This window comes from Pristis pectinata, chromosome 1, assembly GCF_009764475.1.
Source record: "Pristis pectinata isolate sPriPec2 chromosome 1, sPriPec2.1.pri, whole genome shotgun sequence".
NCBI classification, from domain to species: domain Eukaryota; kingdom Metazoa; phylum Chordata; class Chondrichthyes; order Rhinopristiformes; family Pristidae; genus Pristis; species Pristis pectinata.
Genome location: NC_067405.1, coordinates 120,046,046 through 120,067,960, shown reverse-complemented (window position 1 = coordinate 120,067,960; position 21,915 = coordinate 120,046,046). Strand labels below are relative to the sequence as shown.

The window sequence follows — 21,915 nt, the reverse complement described above, 5'->3', positions numbered from 1 at the left end:
CTCATTTTCATTTACAAGGCCAAAATGGTTCAGAGAGTTTTCAATAACAATGCTGATTTTTTTTTCAGGTACACCTGTATCTTTAAAATGTTAATCTTCAAAGGGATTTGCTTTGTATATTGATATCTCAAATAGGCTTTCAAATCATGCTTTTAGTACTAAGTCAGTATAAGTATAAACTGTTTTGTTAGCTGCACTCGACTTAGAGTAATGCCGTTTCCCTGTTACGACACATGAGACACTATATTTAATTGCTTCCTCCATTGCAACAAACTGGATGATGTTCTGGTGCAGCCTAATGGTGAACTAAGACTTTGTAGACTTACCCAATGAAAAGTATCAATACGATTTCATCCTTGTAGGCCTTAACCACCTCATTGCAAATTTCTATCTTAAATTTTCATTATCTATATAACTATTATTGAGTTTACCAGTAGATATGATGTAACCAAATATTTGCATTGCAATTTTTAAACCATCATGCATTGCGTGGTTTCACAAAGGAAAATACAGCAAGGGAAATTATATGCTTATAAAATGTTTAAATGAGTGCTTATTTAGGTTTTTGTTAAATTGACCCGTGGTGGTATAATGGGCGTTTAATGAACTTCGGTTGGACCCGGGCGTTGAACTCTTTTAAATCATGAACGGACAAATTTTCCATTATCTGTAGACCCAGTCTTGCTCAGTTGGGTAATTTTATGTGGAGGTATAACAGTCTGATCGTAATCATTTTAAATGTTATCAAAGATCAACAACTTTAAACCCCGTGAAGCACTTCTCTGCTACGAATTTATTCTTGAAAAGATGGCAAGGCTTTCGTTAGTACCTCGCTGTCATTGAATAGCTTGATCTATATTTAAATCTAATTATGTAGGAAGAGTTGAATGAAAGTTAAGAAATGTTTTCAAATAAAGGCAATTCCTCTATTCCAGCCACCCTCAGCTTCTGACTAAATAGTCCTCCGCAAAAATAAATAGTTCCAAGGAACCCAAAAATAAGCTCTTCAAAAACGAGAAATGTACATTTTATTTCCCACATCTTGTTTTCTAAAATAACTATCTTTAATAAGTTCCCGCACTTATACGTTACATAAAAGTGCATCATGAAAATAAACTAAAAAGTGATGAGAAGGTATTCGTAGGCACCAGCGGTGGCGTAGTGATTGAAGACCACGTACTTCAACCTAACTTGTAATGTCAACCTAACTTAGCGACGGGAAATGCAGCGGCTCGTCTGATGGACGCAGGTCTCCGCCAATGGAGCGAGGGCGGCCGCGGGTCGCCCAATGGGGAGGGGCCGGGTGGGCGGAGCCAGGCCGCGGCAGTGTGGCCGGTGGCGTAGAGGTAGCGCTGAAGGCTGAGTCTGGGTCTGCCGCCACCTCCGCTGCCACTCGCTCACCAGAGGCGCTGACACTGAGCCCGGGCGCAAAGTTTCACGCAACAAAGTGTCTCGGCGCAACAAAAGGGCGCATCGCGGCTGCAAAGCAGCGCTCGCCGCGCAGCACCAACAATGCCGACCATGATAGAGAAAGGGCCCGAGGTCTCGGGCAAGAGAAGAGGAAGGAATGGGGCTAAAAGTTTTGCGGGGGGAGCCGCGACCAATGGCAATAACTCCTGGGAAGAGGCGAGCAGCGGCTCTGATGACGAGCACGGTACTGGCAGCGTTTGAGTAGCCTAGAACTGACTTATTACTGGTTTCATTTCAATGCACTGACATCGCTCTGTTCATTTCTTTTAATGAGATATTTATTTTAACTACTTGTTACAGGTGGAGGAATGCGAGTGGGTTCCCAATATCAGGCAGTTGTCCCTGATTACGATCCCGGTGAGATTTTTTTTGTTCTTTAATTCCGTCTGTTTCATGTGTTGAAATAGCCTAAAACTCGTTTTCATCATCAACTCCCCCCCCCCCCCCCCACTTCTATATTTAATAGGTTAAGTTAAACAGGGATTAGTGCAGAGGAGGGGTAGGCGTGGATGAAAAACGGTCGGGCTTCTTTGTAGGTCACCGTGAGAAGAGTTAGTAAAGGTGAGAGAAAAGTACAAAACATCAATTTGTAGTAAAATGAGAATAGATGAATAACTCGCCCCCCCCCCCCTCTCTCCACCCTACTGTTCGCCTTGAGAATAGCAGCAATAGAAGCGTGTGCTGCAGGCGTGCTTTGACTTAAATCATCATTTCCTACCCCACCCTGGATAAAACTGAAATACTGTACCAATCTTATTGGTATGTTCAAAAGTTTATAATTAGAAAGATCTTTGCTCCCTGCGTTATGTTTCGCTATTTAGGTTATGCGATTTATAAAACTCCTTCCTCCTCGTTTCAGGTGCGGTTACTTTCACATTCGCTATGAATGAGGATAACGAACCTGAAAAAAACACATTTGAATACATTTGGTCTTTTAAAGCCAATACAATTCTATTTTCAGATTTGTTGGGGTTATATCGTTCTAGATCAGGCCGACAATGTGATTTTTTTTAAAATAAAAAACTAAAGTGTATTTTGAAATCTGCATTATTTACCATTGGCGCATGTGCGAGAAATAGAAAACAAGAAGCCACTGCAAACGATACTAAAGGTGTTTTCTGTTGAACGTGCAAGACCGAATATAATTAAAAGTTTATTTAAAAAATACGTACTTAGTGCACCGCGTTTAAAAGAAACTGTTTTGGCGTACAGGCCTTATGTGTTAAGTTTACAGTGGGAAGCCCACCACAAGATCAATTCGACAAGAAGTTGGCTAATGTAAATATTTCTAGTAGTTTTCTTCATTGATGAGCAAGTTCGTAGTTTTCTCGCATTAGATGCGTGTTCCAGAAGTTTGCTTTGGAAGTTGAATCTTGGTCAGCTGTATATTTGTATCAGCAAAATGTTTATAAACCACACAGTCTTAATTTAACTACCAGTTACTTAGTAATAGGATTTATCCTTGTGTCCAAAAAAAATGCAATTTAATGCTAAATTGGATGTATTGAAAATGAAATTGATGTTCAAAGATGGTTTGAAATTGATTTTTTTTGAGCTTTTGTTTTTTGGGGGAGATTTTAATGTGATGTCATAGTTGTAGAAGATGCTATTTGTTTACAATAAGCATTACATGGCAAGATTACTAAAAGCTGAGAAATGCAATGAATTGGAATGTTTGTCATTGTTGCTGGCTGATTAGTCAAGAGTTTTAAAGGTCCTGGAAGCTGGGCTGAATGAACTTGGGGAGGCTTTGTAACTGACTAAAAGAAGATAAATGATAAACCTGACTTTGAATCTGTGGAGATGGTGAGCTACATGAGTGTGTAAGGATTTAGAAAAAATGCAGCAAGGTTTTGGCGTTGATGACAGTTGGTAAGGCACAGGTGATGCTGAGTGGGCCTTTGTGTGAGGTTAGATTATAATTGGTGGCGTTTTGAATGAGAGGCAGTAGAAGATGGGATAACCAGATGGGCATTGGATTAGTCCACTCTGGAAGAGAGAAGGGCACCAATGTGGGATTTAGTGATTAAATATGCCAATGTCAAAGATGATTTGGAAGTGGAAATTATTTGTGGTTGAAAGCAAATGGGATTGAAATACATGCTGTTGTTATGAACACTGGTTTAACCCGAGACAGTGGTTGATGACGAGCATAGTTGATGGCTAGATTGTTGGAAGACTTGTGGCATAAGAAGGAGATGAGAAGCCAGCATGCTTTTCAATATTGATTTAGCTTGATTTTGTTTCCTTTCCATCCGCAGTCTGCATTACACACTTTTCTGCAAATGTCATATTGTTGGTGTGTATCTGCACAAGCCCTTATTGCTTGTTTGTAGATTCCTTGTTGATGTGAACTTTTGTGCAAGCATTGCAGTTGTGGCTGTTCAGTCTCTGGGTAAAATCCAGATGTGAACCAGGTAGAGCTAAATAGTCATCAGGTGTACATACTTGGAGTTATTTTCCTAAACAGTGTGCAGTTGGCTAATACTTTTAGGGTAGTAAAATGCCCAGCATGTTTCATGGGCGTTTCTAAGCAGTGTTTGACACCAAGCCACATGAGGAGGCGTTAGGGCAAGTTGGTCAAAATTAGGCTTTATGAACATCTTAAAGGAAATAGGGAAGCACTGAGAGGTAGCTACTGATTATGGGGCACAAATGATGGAACAATTAAAATTGGATGAGCAGGAGGTTAGAATTGAAGGGATGTGAAAATAAATCCTGAAAGTATGGTTGCTTTTAGAGCTTGGCTATCTGACAGGACCCAATTGTAGTTTTGGGGGTATTAAAAAAAACTTTTAAGTTGTCTGGCTCTGATTGGGTTTGGATTGGTGGTGATTGGGTCAGGTTCGGGCTGTATTTTAATTTTTATACTATAGAAGATGCTATTTGCTTTAGTTAAGTTCATTCAGCACTGTAGTTTGAACTTGGGACTGTTCTGGTCTCTATCCCTTGTTAGCAATTGCATAAGTTGCTTGGAGAAATCAGGGAGCCAACTTAAATTTTGATACAAGTTAGTTATATGTGACAGTTTCTAGGCTAGAAATGGTTGACTAAGAATTATGAGCTATTTAATAGATGGGCCTGACCCAAGAATAGAACTTATTTTACTTTTGAATGTTCTTGTAGGAAATTTTGTTCCTGTTAGAATTGAATTTTCAGAATTAGTTGTAGTATGATTCTCACTGTAATACTGTGACATGGAATATATTATGGATTTTACGACATAATTATAGTACCCTCATTAGTTATTCCTCACATTGTGATGCTGCAGTTTTGGTAGCGGTCATGTTTGTAATTTTGGTTGGTAAATGCGTAGCCAAAGTTTGGAGATCCATGGATTTAGTAGATGTTACACATTTGGATATTGCTTCAAAGATAACTGCAGATGGAATAACTTTTTTCTGTGAAGCAAAAAATTCATGTAACAATTTCATCTACAAATAATTGTTTGTAATGTGGCATTGTTAAAACAAATGTATCTAAATTTTGAAAAGAACGCGTTTGATTTTAAACCTCAATGCAAAGTGAATCATTTATGAATGTAGCAGAGTTAAAACTACAAATATACATTTGAAAGGATATCTGAATTTCTTTCATTGTGGAAGAATATGTATCAAGGGATCTAAATTAATGCCATTGTTTCATTTTACTAATAGTATTCTAAGCCATACAGTAAAATATGGAGTTATGATAGATTACCATAAAGTTGGTTTTATTCGAAATCTATTAATTTCAGTAACATGGTTACATGCTAGTGAGGATATTCAGCTAATAGGAAGCAGAGGACATGTAGATTAATATAAGACTCTAGAAATATTTATACATAATTTTTCTAAAAATGCTGAAACACTAATTGCTTTTGAAGGACAACTCTAACAACTTTGAAGGACATTTGGACGGGGACATGGATAAGTAAGGTTTAGAAGGATATGGGCCAAATGCTGCAAAGGGAACTAGCGTGGATGGGGCATCTTGCTCGTCACGGATTAGTTGGGTCGAAAGGCCTGTGTCCATGCTGTATGACTCGCCAACTCTACTGAAGCCAGATAGTGGTAGTAGGTGGTTCTCTCTCTGATTGGAGGCCTGTGACTAATGTGCCGCAGGGATCGGTGCTGGGCCTGTTGTTGTTTATCATCTACATTAATGATTTAGACGATAATGTGGTAAACTGGATCAGCAAATTTGTGGATGATGTCAAGATTGGGGATGTAGTGGACAGTAAGGAAGGCTATCAAAGCTTGCAGCGTGATCTTGACCAGCTAGGAAAATGGGCTGAAAAATGGCAGATGGAATTTAATGCAGACAAGTGTGAGGTGTGCATTTTGGGAGCACAAACCAGGGGTTAGACTTGTACAGTGAATGGTAGAACAAAGGGACCTGGGAATACAGATCTATTATTCCTTGAAAGTGGAATCACAGGTAGATAGGGTCATAAAGAGAGCTTTTGTCACTTTGGCCTTCATAAATCAGGGCATTGAGTACAGGAATTGGGATGTTATGTTGAAGTCGTACAAGATGTTGGTGAGGCTGAATTTGGAGTATTGTGTGCATTTCTGGTCACCAACATACAGGAAGATATCAATAAGCTTGAAAGAATGTAGAGAAAATTTACAAGGGACTTGAGGACCTGAGATATAGGGAAAGGTTGAATAGGACTTTATTCCCTGGAGCGCAGGAGAATACGGGGAGATCTTATAGAGGTATACAAAATTATAGGAGGTATAGATTGGGTGAATGCATGCAGGCTTTTTCCCCCAAGGTTGGGTGAGACTAGAACTAGAGGTCGTAGGTTTAGGGTGAAAGGTGAAATATTTCAGGGGAATCTGAGGGGGAGCTTCACCACTCAAAGGGTGGTGCGAGTGTGGAATGAGCTGTCAGCAGAAGTGGTAGGTGTGGGTTCAATTGTAACATTTAAGAGAAGTTTGGATAGGTACATGGATGGGAGGGATTTGGAGGGATATGGTGCAGGTAGATGGGACTAGGCAGAAGATCAGGTTGGCATGGACTAGATGGGCCGAAGGACCTGTTTCTGTGTTGTAGTACTCTGACTTTAACCTGTAGACCTTTTTTATTTTAAGAGAATGTATTTCAAGCAATTTATAAAATTCAATTTGAGATTAATATTCAAAGAGGATCCAATGAGTTTAAGACATCATTTGAGTTCATCTAGTTTGTAAGATTTTACAGCCAAATGAAACAAGAAGGACTTTGAGGTGGTAAATGACAAATCATGTTGATACATTTTGATGTTTCTGTGAGGAGATAAGTTGAAATTAAAGTCTAAAATGGTAATAGAAGTATATATGAAATACTGGCTCCTTTCTCGCTTGAGGCAAATGTAGGTACTGTAGAAAGAATGCATTAAGGAGACATTGGGTGCGGCTCCAGGAATGAAGAGTAAATGGAAAAAGCTTTGTTTATTTTCTGGAGGAGGAAAGAATAGAGGTGTAAAAGGGGCAGTTAGTGTATTATTTGTTCATTCACTTTATTGCCAAAACATAAAGTTGGTTAAATACTTGAAGTTCATAGTTTTTAAGCTGGATCATAGAATAGAATACAATGGGAATGTTTGCATGTGATTGGTTGAGTCTGGATTGATAGAGTAATGCATTAAGCTAGTTGAGTAATTTATTTTTGTTTTTGAAAAAAGAAACTGAAAAAACTTTGCTATATGAAAAAATAACACTTTAAAGTGGCCTTCAAGTTTGCTGCTGATATGGATTTGCAGAGATTCATTTGGGCAAAGGTCCTTGATTGAAAGGAGAATATTCTATTTTGGTTGAGAATAAGGTATTGTGGCTGTTATGTAAGAAATTAAGCTTTCCATCTCATAAGTGTAGTATAAAATTTGGAATGCTATGCATTAGAGAGTTGTTCACAGGTCTGATTGTACAGCATCAACTTTGCCTTGTGGTGGTACTCTTGCTTTTGAGTGATTAGATCACAGATTCAAGCCCAACTCCATGGACTTAAACTAAGCTAATAGAAGTACATTACCAAAAAAGTTCTACATTTTCTGTGGTGCAGTCTTTCAGTTGAGATGTTAAGATGAATCTCTGTTAAATAAATTTAAAAATCTCAGTGCACTAGTCAAAGTAGTGTTCTTCAGATATTTAACCCCCAACATTATCAAAAGTAACAACTGGTCACTTATCCCAGTATGTTATAGGGTCTTAACAAAAATTGGCTGCTTGATTTCTGCACATCCATGATTAGACGTAAAAAGTAATTCATTAGCCACATAATAGGCTGAGGATAAAAATGGTGCTAGATAAATGCAAGCTCATTCTTTGTTTCTGTGATGATGGTTTCTAGGAGGAGCAGCTTCTTCAGAGTCTGTTAACAAATATAATAACATGGCAAAGATAGTATTAATAATTTTAGAAGTTTGAAGTTGAAGTTCTTAAATGTAGAATCTGATATGCTATGATTTTAAGTGTGTGGAATCCTGTAGGTGATTTTTGCCACTGAAGGTAGGAATCTCCTTTTACATTTTTCACTTGCAACCAAATTTCACCATGTGTTGCTATGTTCAGAGAACAATTTAATTCTTTAGGATTTGAGTACTTTTCTTGTGAAGAGTATAAAATGTGGAGTTCACTTTTAGCTACACTTCAGTTTAGGGTGCCATGTATACACCATGGTTAACCAAGAGCTGAATCTGGCTGTTGCAGTGCAAGGATCAAAGTGTGAGGGGGAAAATATCTTTTTTTTAAAAGTCCTGGAAATACTATATCATTCAGACTTGCAGTGAACATGTGTAAATGCTTAAGGAGATCATTTAACTATCACTGCTTCAGTACCAGCAGTAATCAATATTGGATCATAACCACTTGAGCTGCAACTTTTTTTTATTAAACCAATGCTATAATGATTTCATCTGATACTTCACACCGCATTAAAGCAACCATTAGGCCCTTCTGATTGGCTTTAAATGGTTGTTGGTTTTATGGGTTGTGTGATTAACATTCAAATTACTGCAACAATTTTTTCTGAATCCTTTGTGGCCATACTTTTTCAGTCAAAGGTTCTTTAGCTTCTGTTGTATACTTCAGGAATATTCCCATCAATGCGTATCTTCGCAGCCGTTTTTGACTCTGCTATTGCCCAATCTGACTTTGTGCCCAAATGCCTCTGGGTATCTGACCCATGCTGACTGGTTTCTAACTCAATCCAGTCTTAAGTTCTTGTGGGCCTTGTAAGTCCTACTTTCGGATCTCTTGGCTTTGTTCCCATTCTCGCCACTGTTTGATCTAGTAACCCTATGCCTGCCTCCTTTATTGACTTTATTACTTTGCCTCTGTCAGCAGTGGCTAAGAGACCCTACCCTCAGCATTTTGACTATTTCTGATCTGCATCATGAACTATGCCATGAGAGATTGGGGAGAATTGGACCTAAAATGTGGCAGGCAGTTTTTGTTTTAAAAGGAAAATTAGTTTTCTGGGTAGCACATTTGGTTTTGGTCTTATTTGTAGTCTTGAATCATGTAGATTGAAGGACCAGGACACAATGTAATGAAGCTGATCTTAATTAGCTGTGAATTACATGACAGTAATTCCTTCATTTAAACTGTTTGTCTGCTTCAAGATTTTTCTTGAAAACTAAATTTTTGACCTAATATTTCCTCCTTTGGCTAGGTATCTTCAGTAATACTTTTGTGAAACAGATGACAAGTAACATTTTAATTATATGTGTCATAATCTCACACCAATTAATATATATTTGCACAAATATGCTGTCAAAAAATAGAATGCTTAAGCAATTGAAGGTTATTGCAACCAAATCCTTTTCAATGCAAGCCCCAAACAATAAAGACTTTTGTCTTTTTCCATGTATAAGGGAGATGTCTTCTACTTTTGTTTCTCGTAGTTAAAGAATCATGTTGTTAATTCCTCAGTTTTTGCATCTTAGAGTTTACTGTTGTTGCTCAATGTTTGTATTACCCTTGTTTATAGCTATAATTGTTTGGTAATCATTTGGGCTATGTTTGGTTTAAACATTAATGTATACAGGAGCATTTTAGTTCTCAGTTTTTAATTATGGATTTGTACTGTTTTGGACCTGTGACGTATTTCAGATGCTGCATGTTTTCTTGGAGGTTTATCAGCCATTGGCCATTTAAAGCATGTGTTCTATGTAATCAATAACTTAACAATGCCAAGGTACCTGCATTGTTTTTCAAATGGGCATGTGATTACTAAATATTAGGGGGTTTGGTAAGGCATGATGAGAGTAAGAATTGGTTTTGATTTGTACAGGAATAGCCTTTCCTAATTAAATGTACTATCTAAATGTAGAAATGTGTATAAATACTCCAAATCAGCTGGCAATTTAGTTAGCACAAGAAGACTACTATGATCTATCATGAAAACTGTTAAAGGAAGTATTGTGGTTGTATTACTAGACCAGTAACTCGGAGAGTGGAGCTAATCCAGAGAATTTCAATGTCAAACTGAGAAATTAAGTTCAGTTTTAAATATTTGGAGCTAAAATGTTATTAGCTTTGAATATAGCCATTAGCTGTTTTGTTTTTGACAAAAAAATTGCTGTATTACCTGGTCAGGCCTTATTTTCCTCAGAAATGATGTTGTAAGCTACAAGGTTGTATCAAACTATTCAGGAAAACCAAGGTGGCAAATAAATGCCTCTGCGTACGACACCCAGTTTCTTTCATTTCATTTTGTGGCTTTTGTCAATTCTAGCGTTATAGATGAGAATACATCGAAATCTTTCTAAATGTCACGGGTGTTAATTTTACTCTGTCACCCATTACTGCACACTTATTTCTATTGAGCATAGTTTGCACACTTTCACTCCAATTTTGCAGATTGCTTGCAGGTCTTTCTATTTTAAAAACCCTTGAATGGCTGAAAACGGAAGGTAGAAGAGAGTATATTATGTTACAGTGTTCATCATTTCATGATTCTGCACATGGTTCCGTGGCCTATTTTTTGCCTATAGCTTTCATATGTGTTTGTACTATTTGCATATTTGACTGAACAGTCTACGAATCTATCTTGAAACTACTCTTATAATTTCTGAGTTTGGCGTCTCACTACCTTTTGTGAAACGGCCTGCATTTGGTTTCCGATGCCTTAGTTAACTTTTTGCCAGAGCCATGGAGCATGGAAATGGGCTTTTTGGCCACCAAGTCCATGCCAACCATTAACATCCATACCACCATTTACATTAATCACATTTTAAATTTCCCCCACATTTGTCAATTCCACCTACCACCCTGTGATTAAACCATTACCTACAAACTCTGGGCACTTTACAATAGCCTATTTACCTACCACACCACACACCTTTTGGAATGTGGGTGGAAACAGGAGCACTCAGAGGAAACCCATATAGTCACAGGGAGAAGGTGCACGCTCTGTGTAAACAGCATTGGAGGTCAGAATTGAACCTGGATTGCCGCAGCTGTGCGAGAGCATCTCTACTGGCTCTGCCAGCATGAGTGGAATTTGACACCACCGATGCTGTATGATGGACATATAGTTTGCAAGTGCTTTGTAACGAGGAAATCACAAAAAGATTCATTTGCAGGACTTGAGGCAAATAAGATGGCCACAGTCTAAGGATAGTTTAACAATTTTTCTCACTTTGCAAGTAACAAGATTCTTTTTAACCAATGAAGAAGATTGACAGCTTGAGAGGGGAGCTAATATTCTGAGCTTCTGTTGCATCTATTCAGTGGTTCGTTTTCTGGCATCAACCTTCTAACTTAACTGTTCAAAGTCCTTGTGACTCATCACAACTACAAGGCAATTTTTTTTATTTTCTGATATCTTTGGTAACATGTTAAATCCGGCTTTATCCACTCAAAGTGGGTACTAAAAGTACACTTGATTAATTTTGACCAATTAAGTGTGTTCTAGACAGTTGACCACCAGGGCCATCAGAACTGAAATATTTAAAACCTATCATTCTTAAAAATAGTGACTTGTATTTTCATTATGTTCTCATTGTCTTCATTATAAGTTTGTTACTTAAGATCCTAAGTTTCTCTCTATGATTTGACATTGGACCTGATTCTGGTACTTGCATTATAAAATATAGTGCATGTTTGCAAAATTTTATCCATTAGTCATATTGGGTTGTTGACTTCATCTGAATTTTCTCTTGAAACTTAAGGTCTGAGTGTACAATTCATTCCAATTTGCATTGCTCAAACACTGTCTTAGTAGACCCTTGAGGTGGAGTTAGTGCAGTTATAAAATGGATAGCAAGTGGGCTATAAAGAAGAAAGCAGTATTGCTTCTTTATTCACTCCAGGCAGTGTATGTTGCTGGTAAGGCAGGCACTTGTCCGTCTGTGATAGTACTTGAAAAGGCTGTATTAAGCAGCTGCTTGAATGGCTGTAGCCTCTGTGCTGTATATACACTTACAGTGCTGTTAGGTAGGGAGTTCCAGAACTCTGATGTAGCAATGCAGATGGTCAAATTATGGTGGTATGCAATTTGGAAGAGAACTTGGTTAATGGTGTTCCAAGGTGCTTGCTGCCTTTGTCCTTCTACCACTTAAAGGCAATGGGTTTGTGAGGACTGTTGAAGTCTTGGTAAATTGCTATAGTGCACCTAGTTCAGAACCGTTTGTAGCAGTGTTGAAGAAACTAAATATGTAAACTAGTGGGTGGGGCGATTAAGCAGATTGTTTATCCTGGATGATTTTAAGCTGCTTCAGTGAATCATTACTCTTCCATGTTGCACATCACTGCTGAAGGCAGCAAAGGCTCAGAATCTACTCTGAGGAACTTACATCGAGGGCACTTCAAGTAGAACCTGAAGGACATGACTAAGAAACTGATCCTGTGCCAGATGGTGAGAAAAGAAGCATGAGGAGAAATATTAACTTGATCTTGTTTTTACTAATTGACCTGTTGCAGATGCATCAGCCCATGATGAAATAGGTGGGAGTGACCATTACATTTTCCTGTGGAGGCAGAGTTCCATCTTTGCACTGAAGATGGTCTCCAAACATGTCTAGCAGCTCAAAGTTAGGCATCCATGCAACTCTAGGCCATAATTAGCAGCAGAGTTATATTAGCCTTGCAATCTGTAACTTTGGGGTACCAGCATATTCTTCACACTTCCATTATCCTTAAGCTAGAGGTTCATTATTGGTTCAATAAATACTACAGAAGAGAATGCCAGGAGAAGTACCAGGTACACAAAATTAGACATGCAAACCTGGTGAAGTTACATACAGGACTAAACAGTCGATGCAGAATATGATAGACAGTTAAGTTATTCCACTGTCTGCAGATCAGATTAACACCCTGGAGTCCTTCTGCACTCAGTCTGGGCAGCTGAACAATTAATGGAAGACAGTTGCATGAATATCTCCATCCAGAATTATGGTAGAACCCACCAAGTAAAGAAAATGAGACTGAAAAGTTTATAGTGGCCTTCCCCCAGAAATATCAATAAGTATCATCATTGGCTTGCACTAGGATACCGTTAATCTGGATGTTAGTTACATCACAACGGCAAATTTTACTTATGCCATGTAATATCACAATGGATTAAAAACAGTAGCTATCCAACACTATCAAGCATTGTTCCTTGATGCTGTACAGTTGGATTCAGAACCACCTATGCTTCTAGCCAGGATGTTCACTGCAGTAACATCAGACAAAATGGATCGATTATGCTTTGGGCTTGTGTTGCAGCCAGTGGCATGGGGAACATTTCACTGATAGAGGGAAGAATGAATTCAATTAAATACCAGTAAATTCTGGAAGCAAACATCACACTGTCTGTGTAAATAAAAAAAGCTGAAGCTGAAGATGAAAAGAGGATGGCTTCTACAACAGGATAACGATGCTAAACGCACCTCAAAATCCACAATGGACTACCTTGAGGCACAAGCTGAAGGTTTTGCCATGGCCCTCAGTCCCCCGACCTAAACGTCATCGAAAATCTGTGGTAGATCTCAGCAGAGCAGTGCATGCAAGATGGCTGAAGAATCTCTCAGAACTAGAAGCCTTTTGCAAGGAAGAATGGGCGAAAATCCCCCAAACAAGAATTGAAAGACTCTTAGCTGGCTACAGAAAGCGTATACAAGCTGTGATACTTGCCAAAGGGGGTGTTACTAAGTACTGACTATGCAGGGTGCCCACACTTTTGCTTGGGGCCCTTTTCCTTTTTTTTTTGTTATTTTGGAACTGTAAAAGATGGAAATAAAAAAGTAATCTTGCTTAAAATATTAAAGAAATGTGTCATCTTTAACTTTATGCCTTTTGGAAATCAGGTCATCTCTTACTTGCTTAGCTATTTACAGTAACAGAAACTTTGACCGGGGTGCCCAAACTTTTGCATGCCACTGTCGGCCAAACGCAGGAGAATGTGACTGGCTTGGTGGGCACCATGGTCGGCGTGGATGAGTTGGGCCAAAGGGGCTGTTTCCATGCTGTATTACTCTTAAGTGGTGGTGTGATTTTAGTGAAGACAATGGAAGCTTGTTAATTGCAGTTGATCTGTCAGAAGCTGATGCAAGTAGAAAGAGATGAGAGAGAGAAATGAGGGTTGCTGGAACTGTCAATGTTGCACTTGCTGGAAATCTGAAATGAGAGGATGTTGGAAGTATTCAGCAGTTCAGGCTGCTGGATCATCTGTGGAGGGAGAAGAACATTACAGGTTGAAAATCTTTCATCAAAGTGGCTAGTTCTGATGCTGACTGGAATAGCTGGGTGCATCCTTAAATATGTGGCAGCTATTCAGCCCATTGGGTCCATATGGGCTGCCAGCAGAACAATCCCATTTTCCACACCTTCCTCATTTCCCTGTAGTCTTGCAACTTTATTCTCCCTTGCATGTCCAGCAAGTTCCCTTTGTCCTTTTGCCAATTACCTACACTAAAGGGTAATTTAGAATAGCCAATTAGCAGCCTGTGTTGTGGGTTGCGAGGAAATTAGTGCATCTGGCAAAAACCCAAGTGGTTTTGTGGAAATTGTGTGAAGTCCACACAGTACCTGAGGTTAAGATCAAACCTGGATTTCTGAAGCAGTGAGCTAGTGGCCTTAACTGTTACACCATTGTGCCACTCTCGAAGGCTGTAATATAAAACAGTGCATACGGCAAAGGCAGATTAGAGTGGGAATGGGATAGAGAATTAAAATGACAGACTGCTGTGAGCTCAGGGTCACTCTTGTACACTGAATGGAGGTGTGGAAAGTGGTCATCCAATCTGCTCTGGAAAATAAAACTAAATGCTGGAATCGGAACCAAAATAACATGGTGGAAGAAGTTGACACATCAATCAGCATCTGTGGAGAGAAGTGACCCTTTCCTTAATCTGTTGTGGTTTCTCCATTGTAGAGGAGACCACATTCTGAGCACTGAATAGACTAAATGGGCTGTTACATATGCAGTATCACTTGGACCCAGTTATTCACAATAGTAACCATTTGGCTGATGGACCACGTATTTGCTGAAGATACAGAACTAGGTGGGATTGTGACAATCTTAAAAAGCTTTGAGTGGGTGAGAACTTGGCAAATGGAATATACTGTGGAACAAAGTGAGGTCAACCACTTAAATACCCAAAACAGAGATGCAAATTATTTTTTAAAATGTGATAGATCAGGAAATGTTGATGCTCGAGGGGACCAAGGTGTTCCTGTATACGAGTCACTGAAAGGCAACATTCACGTGCAGCAAACAATTGAGAAGGTAAATGATGTGTTGGCCTTTATTATGAATGCATTTGAGTACAGAAGTAAAGATATATTGGTGAAATTCACCTGGAGTATAGTGCAGTTTTGGTCTCCTTTCCTTTTTTAATATAAATAAATATAAAGCTACACTTGCCCCAGGGGGTGTGCAGTAAACATTAACTAAAAGGGGTCCTGGGATGATGGGTTTGCTCTGAGGGGAGAGTGAGTACATTGGGCATATTCTCTGCAGTTTAGAAGAAAAAGGTGATCTCAGCAGGATGTTTCCCATGGTTGGGGAATCTAGAGCCAGGGGTCAGAGTCTCAGATAAAGGAGTAGGACATTTAAATGAGAAATCTTTTCACCCAGGCTTGTGAATCTTTGGAAGTCTTTAACTTAAAGGTTGTGGAGGCTTAGTAATTGAGTTAATTCACAACAGATCTAAATGAATGGCAGATCAGTCTGGAAAGGCCGAATGACCTGCTATTTCTTGTGGTTGTGTGGAATAAAACGCCATTAAAAGCCTACTTAAACTCCTTGCAACAATGTTTTATTTTTAGGGTATTCTATAACAAGACTACATAAACATCTCATTTTTGATGGCAAATGATTTCTGTCAATTTAGTAAAGATGATAGCAAAATGAGGCAGTGGATGGAAGAATGTGGAATCATTCTCAACAGCTTTGGGATGTCTGCATAAAACTCTGCATGTGTGGAAATTGAGGTTGCTATCAGTTTCATGGTATAATTATAGTGAACACTTAGTTTTACCATTAGCAAAACTCTAAAAATCCAGACCAATGACTTGGAATGGCAATTGTCCTCCAATCCTCAAAAGAAAGGACCAGAGGAAATGCTGATGCTTGTATGTTTTCAAAAGTAATCTTGACGAATACATGAGAGAAAAGGAATTGGAAATGTATGCTGCAAAACTGGGATGAGGTAGATGGTATGTGAAAAGATTGGTTTACAGTGCAAACACCAACATAGAATGGTTGGGCCTGTTCCTATGCTTCATATATTATGTATGGTGAGGTTTATTAGTTCCAGATGACTTTGAGCATAATGGTGAACGGAGTGATGTGCTTTCAACTCCCTGTTATTGCCTCTGTACAATTCAGTCTCTGTTGAGGCCATTCTACTACACTGCAGAATGGCAGTGGAATATTTGAATCAGATATGTGACCCAAGACCTGAAGCAAGCAGTAGCATTGAACTGTTCAAAAATGCCTATCAAGCAAATGTTGTTTCTTTGGTGCAGGTGTAGAGCAGATGTTAGCTGTATCATTAGTTGAAAATATCTTAAGTCATAATTTCTGTGTTAATGGTATGAAGAGAAGCTCACTTTATAATATGCATGTAATCACATGTGCCTTTTTTCCTGAACAGAATTTCAGATACACTTAAGCAAATTGTTCCAATTATTTTCTACATCTCCCCCACACATAACTTGAGTAAGGCTAATTTTACAAATTTGCCTTGTATGAATTCTATATTTAAAACCATTTACAGCTTAAAGAATTGGTGCTTAAAAATTCTGTAAACTTGCATACCACCCTTTCAAAAAGTAATATTTTTCCAATCATTCTTTTACTGTCCTAAAATTGTATGCAAGGTTTCTTATGCTTCCTTTCTCAAGTAATGACAATTGCCACATGTGCTTGCATGTACATTTACTCAAAATAGCATGTATTAAAATATTTGTTAATAGTTTCTGATGCTGATCTTGCTTTTAGCTGACATCCAAAAGTAAATTTACTGAAATATTTATCTGCCATATGGTCTAAGATTGTGGTACGATATCCATATGTCCTGTGTGTTAATTTGGTTTTAGTAAGATAGCTTGATGGTTCTCACATAATTACATTCTTCTAAGATATCTAATCATTTTTCAAAAATTTTAGACAACTAAATCACACCCTCAATTTGTGATAAATTTTGTACTTTAGTACCTGAAATTTAATGCTTAATGTAAACTTCAGTCGATGCTATAGTAAAAGTAAAAATCCTCAGAATTTGAGGCAGTCTTGTGTCAAAATTTTATAATTGGTTAAAAGTAAGAGATGAGTAGGGTTAAAAGAAATGGAATTTGATTGGGATATGACAAGTAGTATTGCCTAGGAGTCTGCATGAATAGGATTAAGGAATACCAAATGTGTGCATCGAAGTTTGCAGGTGACACTAGTTGAAGACAGTAAATTGTGAAACTGAGAATGGGAAATTAAAATGGGACAGATTTGATGAGTAAACCTCTGGCAGATGGAATTCAGAATGGGGAAGGGTGTCATCCATTTTGAATCCAAAAATCTTTCTGAATGAGAAGAGATTTGAAACCATGACAAAATAGAGATTTTGGTACCTCCAAAGGCACAGATTCAAAAACTGGTCTGCAGTTACACAGACTGTAGAGGTACTTAAACAATGTTAATGCTTCAGAATGTTGCTCTTTATTTCAAGAGAGCAGAAATACACAAGGGAGAAAGTTGTATTTATGCAGAACCTTGGACATGCCCATCTAGAATACTGCATGCGGTTTTAAATACTGTACCTCAGGAAGTATATGTTGCCCTGGTAGGAGTGTTCCACAAAGTCACCATGAAGATAGAAGCTTAACAGAACACTTTTAACCACAGATAGAAATATGTCTTTTAATATAATCTGTGTGATCTGAGATGCTCAAAATGATAAATAGGTTTTATTCATTTATGTAATTTGTACATAATTGGCAAGGCCAACATTTAACCCCCAATTGTCCTTGAAGGATTAGCATCTCAATCTGAGTTCATTGTTCCATCCCCTTAGGCATATTCAACCTTGTCAATCTGTATGGCTTTATGGATCCAGTATCTTTACATCCTTACGTAAAATATTCAAATGTGGGTGATCTGTATATAGGAGTGCGTGTCTGGTGGCAAGTTGTGTCCATTGGCAGCATACAGAGCTAATCCATTGGTTTTGGTGAGGCAACTTCTATTTGCAGTGTCCTTAACGTAGCAAATGTTCCAAAGTGCTGGAGCATTACCAAACAGACTTTGACCCCATGTTACACTAGAAATTATTAGAGCAAGGAGAATGTAGGCTTTAAGGAGTACCTCAAAGAAGGAAAGGGATAAAGGTGGAGAAAGTGAATTCCAGAGCTTTGGAACTTGAGTGGCTGGGGGCATGGGTGTTTAGTACATTCCTTGATAATCAAGAAACTACAAAACAAGGATATTTTGAGGGGTGTAGGACTGGAGATGATTAAGTCCTGGAACTCTCTTTGCAGAAGCATAAGGGGAATACCTGAAGTATTTAGAGAATACCTTCACCAGAAGAACTTCACCACAATCACAAGAACAGTTAGGGATAGGCAATATATGTTGGAAACCTAGGGGCTATCTTTTGCTAACTTTGTCATTTTGCATTCTATCTTTTATGGTGCAGGAGGGGTGGGCTTTTGAATTGTGTGCTTCGCCGAGGGAATTGTACCTCAGCAGGATCCAGAACAACGTCCTTGTGGCTTTAGTTGCAGGATTTCTTTAAAGTTAGTCTTGGCACATTTTGATCTTGTATTTTCTAGTGCAGTACAGTATACGCTCAACTTTTTGCTTAAAAAAAAATGAAGAAAAAATTACATTGTACTTGCCACATTTCAAACATTCCAGATTTCACTGATTTGCTGTACTTTAATACCGAGAATAGGATCAAGTAGTTGTTTCTTGACTGAAAGCAGTGCTATATGCAATACAAATTCTTTTTCACTGTGAGCACTTCCTATATTCCAATCTATTTTAAATGTGTTTCAATTGGTTTAAAATTCCACTATTGTGATTGATCCTTCATTGTTTCTCAAAATAAAGTGCCTTTTAGCTTCCCCTATTCAGATCCAGTTATAATCTCAACAGTGAAGTACCTGAATGAAGTGATTTTATTTGCGTACCTCTTCTGCTTACTACTCTAGTTTTGCAGAGCAGTATAACTTTCTCTGTGGAAGTTAATCATACTAACGTTTTTGTGTAGTTTTGAAATAAACTTTAATTATGGAAATATTTTGCTTTCAAAGCAGTGACAGATGAATCAATTTGTTTGGCCTTCATTCATGCTCGGTTTCTCTGAAAGTTTTACTTTTTTACTTTTTTTCCTACATTTTTTTTCATTCATCTTGAGTGTTTTGTAGATTTTTGTTAAAAATCAATTTTTTTTGTGTTATCTTGTTCTTGTGGCTATCTCATGGATGATTTAGAGAGCTTGGTTACTTTTCTTGTACAGATCTACAGATCAAACCTACAGAACCAATTTGCAAGTAAAGAAGGTAAGTGGGTACAGGAGACTGGGCACCTGTGGGTCCTAGTACTTGCAAGGCTGGGTTTTGAAACCATTCCAGTGCATGTTGTTGAAGCACAAGAGTATTCCAACTAATAATATCCAAAGGCCCTAAAGTTATTAAAAATCATTATATAAAATGACCAAATAATCTAGTTTACAATCTTCAAAATTTGTACTCATTGTATAGGTTTGACATACTTGTAAAGACCCCCTTTATATTTTAGAAGTTTTAACAAGGCTGAGAGTAAAATGATGTCAATATATCAAATCCCAGGTTTATAATTTATGAAGAATTGGGCAGAAAGAAACAGGAGTTGCACCACTTGGTTACTTGAGCCTGTTGTGGCTTGTATTACAGTTTCTGAATAAAATGGTCATTGTCAGATATGAAATTAAAATTTGACCTCTTATCAATTACTGTTGTTGAAAAAGAATTCCAAAATGTTATCACCCTTTTCATGTAAAAGTGAGTCCTAATTTCACTCCTGAAATTCAGCTCTAATTTTTAGACTTTAGCCTCTAATCCTAGATTCCCCAACCAGCAGAAATATTTTCTCTCCATCTACCCTACTATTTCTCCCAACATTTCTGCAAAATTTAATCAAATTGTATCTTGCCTTTCTAGGAGACAAGATCTTAGAGTTGTGAACAGTGGCAGTTTTCCATATTGTCAGATGTACAATCTATCTGACAGCTTGGTTGAAGACTTGACTAGTTCTGGAGCACATACTATAGCCAGGAGGTTGTTTGAACCCTAAACTTTGCTGTAGCCAGTGCTCTTGGTTGTTTGTTGATATCATGTGAATTGACTTGACTGAAAGCTGGCTTTAACGCTGGTGGGTATTTTGGGAGGACGCAGTTTGTATTATCTGCTTAGCAGTTATTGATGATGGTTATGAATGCCTAGCTATGCCTTTAGAAGTTGTGTTTTGGGCCCTGCCATCATTGAGGGTATGGATATTCTTTAATGTTCTCATTAGTTGTTTAATGTCCCTGCCCTCCACCCCCACTATTCACAACTAGATGTGGTAGGATTACATAGCTTTGATCTGACCTACTGTTTGTGGGAGCGCTTGGCTCAATCTGTAAAATACAGTTTTTGCTGTTTAGTGCTCATGTAGTCCTTTGCAGGTTCATCAAGTTGGCTCCTCATTTTTAGTCTTATCTCTGCTATTTCTGGTATGCCCTTCTGCCAATGATCCTTTTGCTTGTTTGTAACAGAGTGAGGGATATGCCAGGCCATATCTGGTCCGCAGCATCTCCATGGCAGATTTATTCCAAGTTTATTCCATTCAGTGTACTTGTACTGTCATACAAGACTATGGAGGGTGTATTTGTAAAGGTGGACTTTGTTTTCACAAGGTCTCTGTAATGATCACTTCTACCAGAGCTGTAGCATAGGTTCATCCCACATGTTGGTTTGCTCACTACCAATGGCAGAAACGCATACTCTGCTTCTACATCGATCTGGATGTTTTTACTAATTCAGTATACTGTAGTGGGTTGATCTGGATGTGTTTCTCATCTTGCCTGTTTACATTCCTATGAATGCTCTGAGGAAACAGATTGCCCTGAAAAGTATGCTGAAGTATTGTAGGGTGCTTGACTGTTGTGACTTTGAGCTAAATTGTCATTGATTTGGTGGGATCAATAAATGAAGACTCTAAACTTTGGTTTTCATATGATATCCCATAACAATAATCTATTTAATGGAATAAAAGGTTCCAAGATGTTTCACAGGAATGTTTTAAATACCATGTAACATTGAGACACGTGATGTGAGATTAGGGTGGGTAAACAAAAGTTTTATGAAAGAACTGGAATTTAGTGGTTATCCCAGGAGGGAAAAAGCAAAGTAGAGGTTTGGGAAGAAACTTTGGAGCTTAAAGACCATGCAGTTAAAGGCATGACCAATTTGGGGGGTGGGGGGAGGAGAAGGGAGGGAGAGAATTTAAAAAAATGTGCGTAGGATAGAGAGTGAGAGAGTGCTGCTCACCTCTTGCACCTTGAATTCCATGAAAATGGCATCTTCAGTATATTTTCTGACACTTTCGTAGGTGACTGTTACACCTGACTTTAGGCAGTCATGCTAATTCCACCCAATGAACATCAATTTTATGACCTTTTGATTTAAGCTCCTCTTTGTCCAATGATCATTTGCATGTGTACTGAAGCTGCTGTTCTGGATGCAAACATGTTCTTTTTCTTTCTGCCTCCTTTATCTTTTGCTTTACCACTCTGCACCCTCCCCTCTAAGTTTTCATTGTTCTATCCCCCCTGTTGTTTACCCCAGTCCTTCAATATAACTGGTCTGCTGTAGCAGAGTGACCTGATCCTCCTCTTTCATCAGCTCGTATGTACGTAGTAATTCCCCAGCTCACTTACAAAATGTTCTCCACCTTTGGCCCTGAATTCACTGCTACTTTTTGTACCAAATTGCACAACCACATCCTGACCTCTATCTTTGATGTATCGGT

General features: G+C 38.3%; 1 protein-coding gene across 2 annotated transcripts in view; it reads left to right on the top strand.

Moving 5' to 3' along the window:
* Positions 1-1,301: 1,301 nt before the first annotated feature.
* Positions 1,302-21,915, top strand: part of rcor1 (REST corepressor 1) — a 91,516-nt gene continuing 70,902 nt past the window's right edge. The window contains exons 1-2 of one of the 2 annotated variants that reach the window (XM_052022289.1): positions 1,302-1,654; positions 1,771-1,827. In XM_052022289.1, the coding sequence (XP_051878249.1) occupies positions 1,513-1,654; positions 1,771-1,827 (199 nt within the window). In that variant the 5' untranslated portion in view covers positions 1,302-1,512. The remainder of the gene's footprint in view (positions 1,655-1,770; positions 1,828-21,915) is intronic. The other variant, XM_052022297.1, reaches the window with a different exon arrangement.